This window comes from Sminthopsis crassicaudata, chromosome 4 (assembly GCF_048593235.1).
Source record: "Sminthopsis crassicaudata isolate SCR6 chromosome 4, ASM4859323v1, whole genome shotgun sequence".
NCBI classification, from domain to species: Eukaryota; Metazoa; Chordata; class Mammalia; order Dasyuromorphia; family Dasyuridae; genus Sminthopsis; species Sminthopsis crassicaudata.
Genome location: NC_133620.1, coordinates 317524528 through 317537399, shown reverse-complemented (window position 1 = coordinate 317537399; position 12872 = coordinate 317524528). Strand labels below are relative to the sequence as shown.

Below are 12872 nucleotides of genomic sequence, written 5' to 3'. Positions count from 1 at the left end.
AGAATTCAAAGAGGGAAAAATACACACACACATACATACTCAATTGAGTATAGAAATCTACTTTACTCAATGGGGAGATAAGAAAGAGAGGAGATAAGACAAAGGGAGGTAGGAAAAAAGTGAATGTGGATTATAAAGGGCTGGATTATAACAGTGGTTAGAAGCTAAATAGACTTTTTTTTTTTTTTTTTTTTTTTTTTTTTGCTGAGGCAATGGGGTTAAGTGACTTGTCCAGGGTCACACAGCTAAGAAGTATTAAGTATCTAAGACCAGATTTGAATTTAAGTCCTCTTGACTTCAGGAATGGTACTCTACTACACCAACTAGCTTCCCCTACAAAGTAGATTTTTGAGAAAGATCTTTGAAGTCTAGATTTGTGAAGATCAAAGATTGAATTTGGGAAAGGAGAAGTCTGGGAAAACTTGAAGAAATAAATTGACAAAACTGAAGTTGAGCTTATGGGAAATCTTCAATCTAAGGTAAGACGATTAAGAAGAAAGGACCTGATGAAAAGCATTCAAATAGAAGGAAAATGAGATGATTATCAAAACACAGCAAGTAAGGTAATATAGCTATACCAAATGGGTGAAACAAATAAAAGGTAAGTGAGAGGAGGGAAAAGGAAATAGGATGTAATTGAAAGTTCTTGTTGGGACCAATGAAAGAAAGTTGAATATAGCTTTTATGATAAAAGGTTTGAAAAGTCTTAAGTCCTTAAGGGATAAAGTATAATCATCCACAAGTAGTTCAAAAAACAAGACTGAGAATCTCAATCTGTAACAATAGCAGTCAATTTTTCTATGACTTGCTTGAAGATGCTTATACCTACACAAGCAAGGGTGGGTTGGTCTCTTTTCTAGAAAACTAGGGAAAGGACTTGAAGAATGCCTTTCCACATTCCAAGTTATCCAGAAGAGTGAAATGCTCCTGAAAAAAAAAATTGAAGCAGAGTTTTAATGGGGAGAAAAAGGGAATTTTTAAATTAATTGGCAAAAGGGAAATTATTCTATCAAAAGGGTAGGTAATAGCAGAGTGTCACACAGAGGAAGAAGAGAAGGAAAAATACAACTGTACACTTTGAGCTAAAAAAAACAAATTTGAGGATCTTCCTGAAGAGGAGGGAGCTGTAAGTTTTAAAGGAAAAGTCACCATCTGTCCTTCAAAAAACAACAAAAATAGAGCCACAGAAACACCAGGTGACAAATCATCTAGTGAGGGTTAAAAGAAGTGCAGTGATTGTTAGTTCCCTTTATCAGGCAGCTATTTGTCAACCTGATTGACAACAACTGAGAAGTCTGCTGTCTTCTTTAGGCATATATCCAAGACATAATAGAACCTTCCAAAGTCCTGTGAAAATAAGTGATTATGCTCTACTTATGGTGATTCATGTGGGCACAGATGATATTGCCATAAGGAATTAACAAAGAATTACCAAAGATTATGAAGTCTTGGGGAGCAGGTTGTGTTTTGATCATTGTTGCCCACTGAAAACAAGTGAAGTAGAAGAAAATTTTATTTGGGAAGTTAACAATTAACCAAGATGAAGGTGTCTGAGAAGGGAATTAGATTTCTGGGTCATGAATTATATGATAGGTGTGACAAATTCCTGGCCAGGAATGGAGTGTACATCACAAGGACTGGTAGGGATATAGTTGCCTGTGTTTTATATACAAGAGTTTTAAAATAAAAGGGATTAAAATAAAATGAAAGAGAAAATTACTCCAGAAAACCATAAAGAGTAAATACAACAAAGGATGAAGAATAGAAATGAGACAACCAGAAGTTCACAGGAAACAAAATACAAGAAAGGAACAATAGTTAAAAGCTATGACCTCAAATATTTATATACAAATTCTCAAAGACTAGGCAACAAACAAGAGGAAACAAAAGCCCAAATGTAAGGAGACAAATTGTATTTCTTAGAAATTACTGAGCCTTAGTAGAGTGAAACACATGACTAGAGTGTAGCTGCAGAAGTATATTTTATTCAAAAGAAACAGATGAAAGTAAAGGAGCTAGAGTTAGAGGTTGCACTGCACATTAAGAAGTTATGATTTTATACTCACATTGGGACTACATACAGTTCTCATAATATATTTGCACAATATGGGAGTTGTGAGTTAATACAGTTTTTCGTTCTGGTTGTAAATTACTTTATGTACATATGGACCAAAATCCTTAGCTTATACTGTTGCTAATATAAAAATTGTTACACCTAATTTTATAGGTAATTTTATAGAGTACAAATTATGGAATTTCTTTATAAATTGGTAAATTATCTTCATAAAGTATTGTATAAATATAATGTTACCATTTAATTGTGAAGCTCATCGGCACTGATAGAAGAAATCATTAAATGCTAACTAATAAATTACATGGTGTTTGTATTTTGGGTTATTCAATAAATCCAGATAACTATATCACAGTAATAATCCAGCACTTTAACACACAATTGATAATCATTTTGAGCCCTGTAAAATAGTGTTATTTTAAACTTTTTCTCCTGCCTTGTTTACATTAAACAGGATATTCAGTAAAATTTTCCTATTGGAGCAACTAGTTAGTGTAGTGGATAGAGCACCAGCCCTGAAGTCAGGAGGACCTGAGTTCAAATGTAGCCTCAGACACTTAACACTTCCTAGCTGTGTGGGAAAATCACTTAACCCCAACTGCCCCAGCAAAAAAAAAAAAAAAAAAAAAAAAAAAATTACTATTAAACTTTGCATAAATTGCTGACTCAACAGTGTTAACCACAGTTTGAAGAAACCATCTTAAGTAGTGATTAGAGTTCTTTTACAAAGAAGATTGTGATAAAGTTCAACAATATGCCAACCATTACATAAAGAATTAAGAGGGATATTCCAAAAATAAATTAATTACTTTTTTTGAAAACAGGAATTATGTTCCTAATATACCGTTAGTAAATATAGTGGAAGCATATGAGTAAAGAAACCAAATATAAGTGATTTTGTTCTTGCCACATATAGACTGCCTGGATAAAACAAGGAAATAAAGAGTTCAGCCACATTGATTCTATTTTTTTTTTCCTGAGACAATTGGGGTTAAGTGACTTGCCCAGGGTCACACAGCTAGGAAGTGTTAAGATTTGAACTCCCGGCCTCTTCACTTCAGGGCTGGTGCTCTATCCACTGCACCACCTAGCTGCCCTGAAATAAAGAGTTCAGAAAATGAATCATAATCCTTATACAGATATAAAAAGTAGTGATAGGAGACTTCTTGGCACATGTTCACCTTATTTTCACTAATAGAAAAGACATAATTGCTAAGGTGAAAATGATAAGACATTTGAGGAGAAAGAATAATAGAGTGACCACTCTTTCATAGTTTATATTAGAGAATTAAAAAAATTTAGGTATAGTCTCACATGTATTCAGATTTGAGGATATCAGATGCTATTTAGAAAGTTAGGCCAGAAGAGATGGGAAACATTCATGAATTATGTTTTAAAGATACAAAGGGAAACTATTTTAATGAGAAGGAAAAGGGTGGAGCCAAGATGGTGGTGAGGACACAAGTTTCTTTCCGATCTTCTCCTACAACCCTCAGACTAATTAGCAAATCCAGGCTCTGAATTTGCTTTCAACTGGAAGAATCCATGAATATTGGGGGTGCAACAAATTACCAGCAGAGATAATTTCAAAGATCGCCAGAGTTCTTTGAAATGAAGGATGAACAATTCAGTTCTAATTTTTCGACCAAGCTCTGATAGCAAATAACCATTTGGACATTTCAAAGTAGATGTTCCAAAGACATCTTAAACCCAATAAGTTTAAAATTGAACTCTTTCCTTCTAAACTCTGAAAAATTTTCCTATCTCTATCAGTCAGTCAGTCAACAAACCTTTACTAAATTTCTCTTTATACAAGACATTGTGTTAAGTGCTAGGGATACAAAGAAAAACAAAAGACAGACTCTATACTGAAGCAGTTCACAATCTAATGGGGGAGACAACATACAAAAAATTATATACAAATAAGTTTTGTACAGAATAAATAGGAAAAAAATCAACAAGCACCACAATTCTTCTAGCATCTTAAGTTTGTAATCTTTTCACTCTCCCTTACATCCCATATATCTAACTAGGTACCTAAATACCTAAATGCCATTTCTGCTTTCACAACACATCTCACATCTGACTTAGTAGCTGCCACCATCACCTCACCTGATTCACTCAGGTGCTCATTACCTCTCATTTAGATTATTGCAATAGCTCCTATCTGGTCTTTTTCTTTCCCTTCTTTCCAAGTTTCTCCCAAGTCTAGTTCATCCTATACACTGCTGCCAATGTAACTGTCCTTAAGTGAAGATCTAAGCATGTGACTCCCCTACCCAACCAATTCCAATGGCTTCCCACTGCCTCTAGAATAAAAATATAAAGTCCTCTGTTTGGCTTTCAGAGGGTTATACGAACTACCCCTAATATCTTTTCAGACTCACACCCTCCCCCACTCTCCAAACCAGGCAATCCTCATTTCCTGCTCATAGTCCTCTTCCCTTAAGATGCAGCACCATCTTCTACAAGAAGACTATTCTGATCCCCAATTACTAATGCCTTCCCTCATTACCTACCTTTTAACTTTTTTGTATATATTTGTTTTGTTTACTTCTATTTATGCTATATAAATGTAGATGTATATATGTGTTTATATTTATACTTGTCTTCCCCCACTAGAATAAGTTAATTACTGGAAAATTAGTGGATGTCCCTCAGTTGGGAATGACTGAATAGTATATGAATATAATGGAATAGTACTGTTCTATAAGAAATAATGAGCAGGCTGATTTTAAAAAAGCCTGGAAATACTTGCATAAATTGATACTGAGTGAAATGAACAGAACTAAAAGGACACTGTACAAGGAAACAAGAATATGTGATGATTAACTGTGATGAACTCAGCTCTTTCCAACAATGCAGTGGTTCAAGGCAATTCCAATAGACTTGGGATGGAAAATGCCATCTGCATCCAGAGAGAAAACTATGAATACTGAATATGGAATGAAGCATAATTCTTTCACTATTGTTTGTTTGTTTCTCTTTCTCATGTTTTTTTCTCTTTCAGTCTGATTTTTCTTGCACAACATGACAAATATGGAAATATGCTTAAAAGAATTGTACATATTTAACCTATAGCAGATTACTTGCTGTCTTGGGGAGGGATAAAGTAAGGGAGGGAAGAAGAACAATTTGGAACACAAGTCTTACATAAATCAATGGTAAAAACTATATATGTATTTGAAAAAATAAGATACTTTTGAAATTTTTAAAAATAGAATATATGTTCACTGCAAGCAGAGAGTGTTTTATTCTTTGTACTTTGTATTTGAATGCCCAAGGCCTAGCACATAGTAAATATCCAATAAATATTTGTTGATGGGTTGACAGTAAACAATAAATGTTTACTGACTGACAAGATGACAATACAACTAGATGGATTTGGAAGTAGTTAAATGGCTGGACATGGTGTTCAGCATCAAGTTGGCAGGTCTCCAGTGGAATACACCAAATATGCTTGCTTGGTTCTGTGCCATTTAGCATTTTTAATGATTTGGATAAATTATTAAATGTGCAGATGTTGCACAAATGAGAGGCAGACCTAAAACACTGGACAACAGAATCAAAATCCAAAAGGACCTTGACAGCTAGAGCATTGGACTGAATCTAATAATCTGAATGTCAAAAGAAATAAATGTCTTACATTTTGGTTCAACAAATCAAATTCACAAGTACCAGATGGGGGAGGCATGATTAGATAGCAGTTTGTCTAAAAAAGCTCTGGAATTTTGGGTGGGCTGCAAACTCCACATTGTTAGAAGTATGATGTGGCAGCCAAAAAAGCTAACATGATCTTCTGCTTCATTAAGATAGGTACATTTTCCAGGAAGAGTAGGGTGACAGTTTCTCTGTATTCTGGCCTTGATAGAATATAACTGGAGCACTGTGTTTAATTCTTAGTGACACAGTTTAACATGCACAATGATAAACGGAAGAATGTGCTAAGGAAGTCAAAGATGAAGAACCTAGTGTTCATGTCAATTAAGGATAGTTGAAGGAATTGTGCATATATAGGTTGGAGAAGATAAAATCGCAGGGTATATGATACCTGAGTCTTATGGTAAAATAAGGAGCAATGGGTGAGGCATGATATCAAGAAAAATTTTCTAGCTATTAGGATTGTCTAAAAGTGGAATGGGTTGCCTTAAAAGCGGTGGATTCCTTACTCACTTTAAGTATTCATTCAGAATCTGAATGACCACCTGTTGAGAATGGCATGGATTAGATGACCACTAAAATTCCCTCCAACTCTAAAATTCCTCAATTCTGTGAAATACAAAAATAAAAATATTCTATTCCAAGAGGCTGTGCTTTTATTTATTTTAAATTAGCTGAAATAACCTAAGGGAATGTTAGCTTTTGAAGAATCTTATGGATCATCTAGTTCAAATTCATTTTACAGAGAAAAAAAGCCTATAACTCAAAACATGTCCAAGATCATACAGCTAGCCTCTAAAAGAGCAGGGACTCAGTCCCAGTTCTCCTGATTCTAAGTACAATAGCTTCCTGGGCAGTAAATACACATTCTAATGTAAACTATCTGATTAGTTTTAAAGTTGTGCTGACTACAAGTGAACAGCACATATAGTCAACCAACCCAGGTGGTGTTGGAAAGGCCTGCTTCCTTCTCATGGTGACTGTGTCTGGGCAATTTACTTTCTAGTCCTCCTTTGACTAGGATCCTCAAGCACTCAGCTCTACGACCCCATATTACTACTCTTGCAATCCAGGGAAGAAAAGAATTGTTGGAATATGTCATTTCCTGTTTTCTCTGCTGTTGCTATGTCTCACTTAATTCAATTTAATTGTTTCAGGTGCAAAAATTACTAAGCATGGTTTTGAATAGCCTCTCTAAGCTTCATAGGTCAGTTTGGTAGAGAACCTTTACTCCTTCCAAGAGGTGTTAACTCTGGTCCAGAGCACTTGTGAAAAAAACAAAAAAAGGATTCTAAATCATTCTACATCTAGATCTGGGGAACCTGTGATGAAAGTGGGGGTAAAGATAGGTCTAATATGGGACTAAAGGATTTAGGTCACTTCTTTAAAGATGTGAGCTTTCTTCCTTCCCCAACTGCCTAGTCTTGGCTACAAAGCCCCTCTATAGTATGTAAGTCTATCAGACCGCATTCCTGTAAAATCTGGACAGTATATTAATGCCATGCCAAGAAAATGAAACGTTTCCATTTGAATTGTCTTAGGAAGATTCTGAAGACCACCTGGCAGGATAAGACACCAGACCCTGAGTGAGGCCCTTTCTCGAACTAACTGCCAAGCATTTCAACTTTATTGTAGAAAGTTCAACTCTGTTGGGCTGGCCACATTGTTTGAATATGTACACTTGCCAAAAAGAATGTTTTATGGAGAACTGCACAGGGCAAGTGCTCACAAGGTGGTCAGAAAAAGAAATACAAGGACACTACCAAGGTCAATTTTAAGAACTTTAGAATTGATTGTATGACACGGGAGATACTGGCACTGAACTGCCCAGCATGGAGTGCCCTTATGAGAAAAGGTACTGTGCTCTATGAGCAAAGCAGAATTGGATTAGCTCAGAAGAAACACAAGATGCACAAAGCTGGAGAAGCTACCAAATATTCCTAGAAGACTATTTGGATCCAACATGTGGCAGAGCATTCCAAGATGATATTAGTCTGATCACTGTAACTAGACTAACATAGTGATGTCATTTTGGTTCTCTGAGAACAAAGATCAACAATCAACCATCAGATTCTAAGCTTAGAGTGTGCCTGGAACAATTTAGAAAACAAATGACTAATTAGCAGGATAGCTAACAGAAGTTGTGGCAAATCCCCAAAACTAATTCTATTTTCAGAGGATGAGGGGGTTAGAAAATGGACATGAGAGGAGAGGGATTTTTCAAATGTGAAGAGAAAAAAGACAGATAGCATCTTTATAAGATTCAAGCCGCTATTCAACAGGGAGGGACATTTCCCATCATCCCTCTGTCTTTTATAAGACAATTTAAGAAGGGCAAATTCAGATGTAGTCTCCAATTCTTTTCCCTTCTCACAGTGCAGGTAATGAGGCTAGCAATGAGGGCTGATATGAAAGGAGAGGTCCAGATTTGTTTTGAGACTTGATGGGGATTGTAAGGGCCCTTTAAATGTGCGGACACAGTGCAACGGGAGATTTGAGTCCCCCAGGAAGTAATCTCTGTGGATATTAGGACTGCCCTGTAGGTGGGATCTTGGCCATATTGGCCTTTATAAGCCCACTGCAGGTAGCAATCGCTCTCTTTAACCTGGCTCCCTAACCTGGGTGGCCAAGCTGAGATGGATAGCCGAAAGAGGTAAGGTAATCAGAGATCTGATTAGGCAATGGAAAGTTGGAGGGAAAATTAAAAGTTTTTCCCTCTTTTTCTTCTTGTTCTTTAACAAAAATAAAATATTGCAAAACAAAATCCCAAAATCTCTAAGCTTTCATCATTTGGAACAGGCTTGTTAAGAGTAAAGGGAATTAAAATACAAAACAAAGTCCATCTTGATTCTTTCCACCAAAAAAGGTGGAACTGGTCTATGTTAACTTTTTATGGAATGGAATAGAGTTCACAATAAAAAGAGTTTAAAGCTGGGACCTGAGTATTAGTTTATCATCCTATTCTAACCTTGCAAGAGAGGCAGTCTCCCAACAGCAAGGACTCTAGATCTTATACCTCTAATTCCAAAGCTTCTAGAATAGAATAGAAATCACATGAACTCTTACTTAAGGAGTAGCTGAGTTTCTCCCCCCCCAAAAAAAAACCCCAAAACACCAAGGTACTTTAAACATTTTAACAGAATCTCACTCTATTTCAAAGGAAGCAGGAATCATACTTTCAAAGCATGGGGAACCTAAGCTTCAGAAAGAAGATGTATTCAATTTCATATAGCAAGTCACTAGCATACGAGAAACTAAAATCCCTGAATCCAAAGTCTAGGTCACACTTTCCCGTGGCCCTAGGTTGTTCATACAAAATGAAGAGTAGGCCTCCTTGAGAAGTTAGGAGTAACTAACTTAAGATAGTTGCAGTTAATAGTAGCAAGAATTTAGACAACAATGACCTCATTCTGCTCAGACTTCTGAAAGCAATGGCGGAATGGAAAAAATACTCAGTACTGAGCACAAAATGGGTGTGTGGGGGGGGGAGGACCAGAGGGGGTGGGGTTGGAGAGAGGTGAAGGGAAAAGGTAGAATGGCAAAGACAGAAGCTAAAGAGGATAATGACTTACGCAAGGGAAGAAGAAAAGTTGAGTGAATTGAGAGGAGGGTAGAAATATTTTGACAAAGTGTGTTTTGTGAGGTATTTCCATACCTGGAATCTCACCCCTAAGTTCCTTGCCTGTGACTCAGATCCCTCACAGACTGGGGCCGGCCGGAAGCACATGGCTGGCTTAAGCTCACAGACTCAGGCCCAAACTCATTGTCCTCAACTCTGGCTTCCCAACTCCTTCAGAGCTCTCAGCAGCCCTGGCCCAAGAGCCTGCCAGTGGGCTGGTACTGCCATCTGGAGGGAGCTTCTCACAGTCGCAACTTGCAGGAAGAAAAGCCGACATGTTGAGTAGCACTCCCAGATTGGGGGAGGGGGAGGGGGGAGAGGGAAGAGGGGGAGAGCAGAATCAGGATCTTCACATCCATTGGTATTTCTATGACTTGTGCTATAGCTTGAACCGATTGCATTTAGACAGAATCCAGCTAATAGATTTTTCCAGGCAGGGTCTTCATACATTACTTAGAAGTTAGGGAGAATCAGTTAGGGAAAAGCCTAGGGATTAAAGGGATTTCTGTGCATTTTGCTTTTAAATGAACAGCACATAAATCACATGAAAATCATTATTATAAGCAAATAAGCACTAATCCAAGGGCTCAGACTCTAAGCAATGAGAAACTGAGAGCAAATTGTGGTCTGCTGAGGTCAGTGAATTGACAGGGAATTTCTATATTCCTGGAAGCAAGATGTGCCTAGACATGTGTGCACAGAGGGGTCAAACAACGAGGCATAGCCCTAGTGATATAGGTGGCAATTGTGTTGGAAGCCAAATTGCAAAGGACTAAAGGAATAGAAAGAGTGAAGGCAAAATTTGTTAATAGCCTTTTCCAGAAATCTGACTAAAAGGGAAGAGAGATACTGGATGATAGCTTTCAGGCATGGAAAGGTCAAATGACTTTTTTTTTTTTTTTTAATTCTTGAGCATGTTTTGTAGGCAGCAGGAAGCAAGGGAGGGAAAGAGACAGAGACAGAGACAGAGAGACAGAGAGACAAAGAGACAAGAGACAGAGGATGATAACAGGGCAATCAACTGGAGAAGGAGTCATGAAGAAATTGATCTTGGAAGAGAAAGTTACTCTTCATCAGAGACTGGAGGATGATGCCAGAGGCTTTTGAGATGTAAATAAGGGATCAAGAGGTACTGAAAGTCAATGGTCTCTTTTTTCTTGGTAAAGTAAGAGGGAAGGTACTCAGTTGAAAGGCAGGGGAAAGTTGTGGGAGGCTTGAAGAAAGAAGTTTGGGAATAGCTTCTTCAGGGAATTTGACAATCCACTAAGGTTTAATAAAATGACTGCCTTGCTTCACTGAGGGGGCTGTTGAGATAAGGTAACACAAGTTTGTAGTGGATGCAGTTGCCTTGGTTCCTTCAGCTCTACTGAATAGTATTGGAATACGAGTGGGGAAGGTGGGGTTTGGCACGTCACAAGCAGCAACAGAACAAAGTGACAAGCCATTCAAGGGTGAAGAATACTGAAGAGTTGAATTAATTAACTGAAGGGTTAAAGAAGGATTGGAAATAATGGTGAGGACAAAGAATTGGCTTAACCCGGACTGAAGATGACTTTCGTCCCGTTACTCCAAATGAATTTGGGGAGACTGCTTGAGGGGGGAAAATGATGTAAACTGACATCTTTCAGGGAAAATGATGTAATCTTTGGGGGGAGACCTTGGAAACCAAGGGAACCCAAACCCTGGGAAAGCATACTTTCCCAGCTAAGCCCTTCCCAAGTTAAGCAGTGTCATTCAATTGGAGATCTTGGTCAAATCATCTTTTGGGGGTGGCCTGGATCCCCTTCAGGAAATTCCCCAAACTGGGAAAAAGCCTTCAAAATGATTTCATTCAATTGGAGATCTCTGTCTGATGGTCCTTTATTGATTAGCCTAGACAGCTCCCAGGGCCAGGCCAACATTTTGCTCATAAAATAGGAGTCTGTCAAAATTCCTCATTAGGGAAGTTGGAATGACAGGAGGCTACAATAGGGATTTCAGAGTTCTTGATTATGGAACATTTGAATGATGGCAGAATCATGTGGATAACTGAGATACAATGGCAGAACAGATAATAAGAACAGATTAAGAAACTTGAGAACTGAAAAGGTTTAGGGTATGAGAGAATATATAATAAGGAAAGAAGTAGCATAATGGTGCAGAAATTCTGGGCAAGAATAGAAGTGATAAGAAGTCATCTTGCTATGTGGATGAGAGGCCAAAGCCTGGAAATTTCATCCTTTCTTTTTCAGAACTTCAACCCTGTGACCCCACTGTCTGAACTGGTGATTGTCTCTCTTATTCCACTATCTCAGGGACAACCCAGTCATGTTTCATTTCACTCCCTATTCCTCAACCACTGGCACACTCACTTCACCTATGTAATGGTCTACCCCACCTCTTTTCCTCTGTCTCTCCAATTTTGGAACTACAACAGTTCTTAATTTCTCTCCTGACCTCCAATTTGAAATCTCTGCCTACTGGACATCTTTAAACCAGACACTTCCTAAATATTTTATACAACAAATCTAAAAACTGAAATCATCTTTCCCTTTTCCCTCTCTTTATAACTTTGCCATCATCATCCCCATCATCCAGGCTCACAACCTTGACACCATCCTCTACTCTTCACCCTCTCCCCCATTCAATCAGTTGCTAAGTCTTTTTGTTTCTCCCTTCTCAATCTCCCTCATATATATCCCTTTGAGACTGCCACCATCCTGATGCAGGCCCTCAGTATTGCTGTACTATTACAGTAACTTACTGGTCAGTCTCCTGACCAAATTTCTCCCCATCCCAGATCATTTTTCATCCAACTGTCAAACTGATCTTCCTAAAATTCAGGCCTAACCATGTCACTCCCTCATTTAACAACTAATAATAATAATTATAATAATTTTAATCCAATGACTTTCTTCTACCTCCAAGGTCAAATGTAAAACAATTGGGCTTTTAAAGTCTTTCATAATCAAGGTCTTTTCTCCCTGACTCCTGGGTCATGGCCAGTCCTCCTGACCTCCATCTTGCCATTGAACTCCAATGACTCTGGAAGAAAGTGAAGCCGATGACTTTGTGTAGCTCTGCCTTATGTAAACCCAATTTATGCACAAGTCATCACCCCATGATGTCACTGGTCCTCTTGAAAAATAAAAAAAACAATAACATTTTACTCTTCTCCATGTATTCTGATTCAGTGACACCAACCTCCTTTCTGTTCATCAAACATGACCCTCCAGCTCTGGACCCCATACTTTTTTAATGGTTGTCCCCCATTCTTGGAACTGTCTCCTTCATCATCTTTGCCTCTTAGCTTCCTTCAAATCTTTGCTAAAATCAAACTTTCCGTAAGGAATCTTTCCTGATCCCCCTTAATGTTAGTGCGTTCCCTCTGAGACTATCTCCAATTTATCCTGTATATAATGTGTTTGTACATATGTATGATTTTTCTCCATCAGATTGTAAATTCCTGAAGACAGAAACTGTCTTTTGCCTTTCTTTGTATCCTCAGGGTTTAGTAAAATATCAGGAACATTTTATTGTCGT

General features: G+C 37.8%; 1 protein-coding gene across 4 annotated transcripts in view; it reads right to left on the bottom strand.

Annotated features, from left to right (window-relative positions):
* ENDOV (endonuclease V) overlaps positions 1-12872 on the bottom strand; it is a 50470-nt gene that overhangs the window by 15156 nt on the left and 22442 nt on the right. The window contains exon 8 of one of the 4 annotated variants that reach the window (XM_074260358.1): positions 830-927. The exons of the other annotated variants lie outside the window; for them this stretch is intronic. Within the exon in view, the coding sequence (XP_074116459.1) occupies positions 865-927 (63 nt within the window). The 3' untranslated portion in view covers positions 830-864. The remainder of the gene's footprint in view (positions 1-829; positions 928-12872) is intronic. 4 annotated transcript variants of the gene reach the window in all.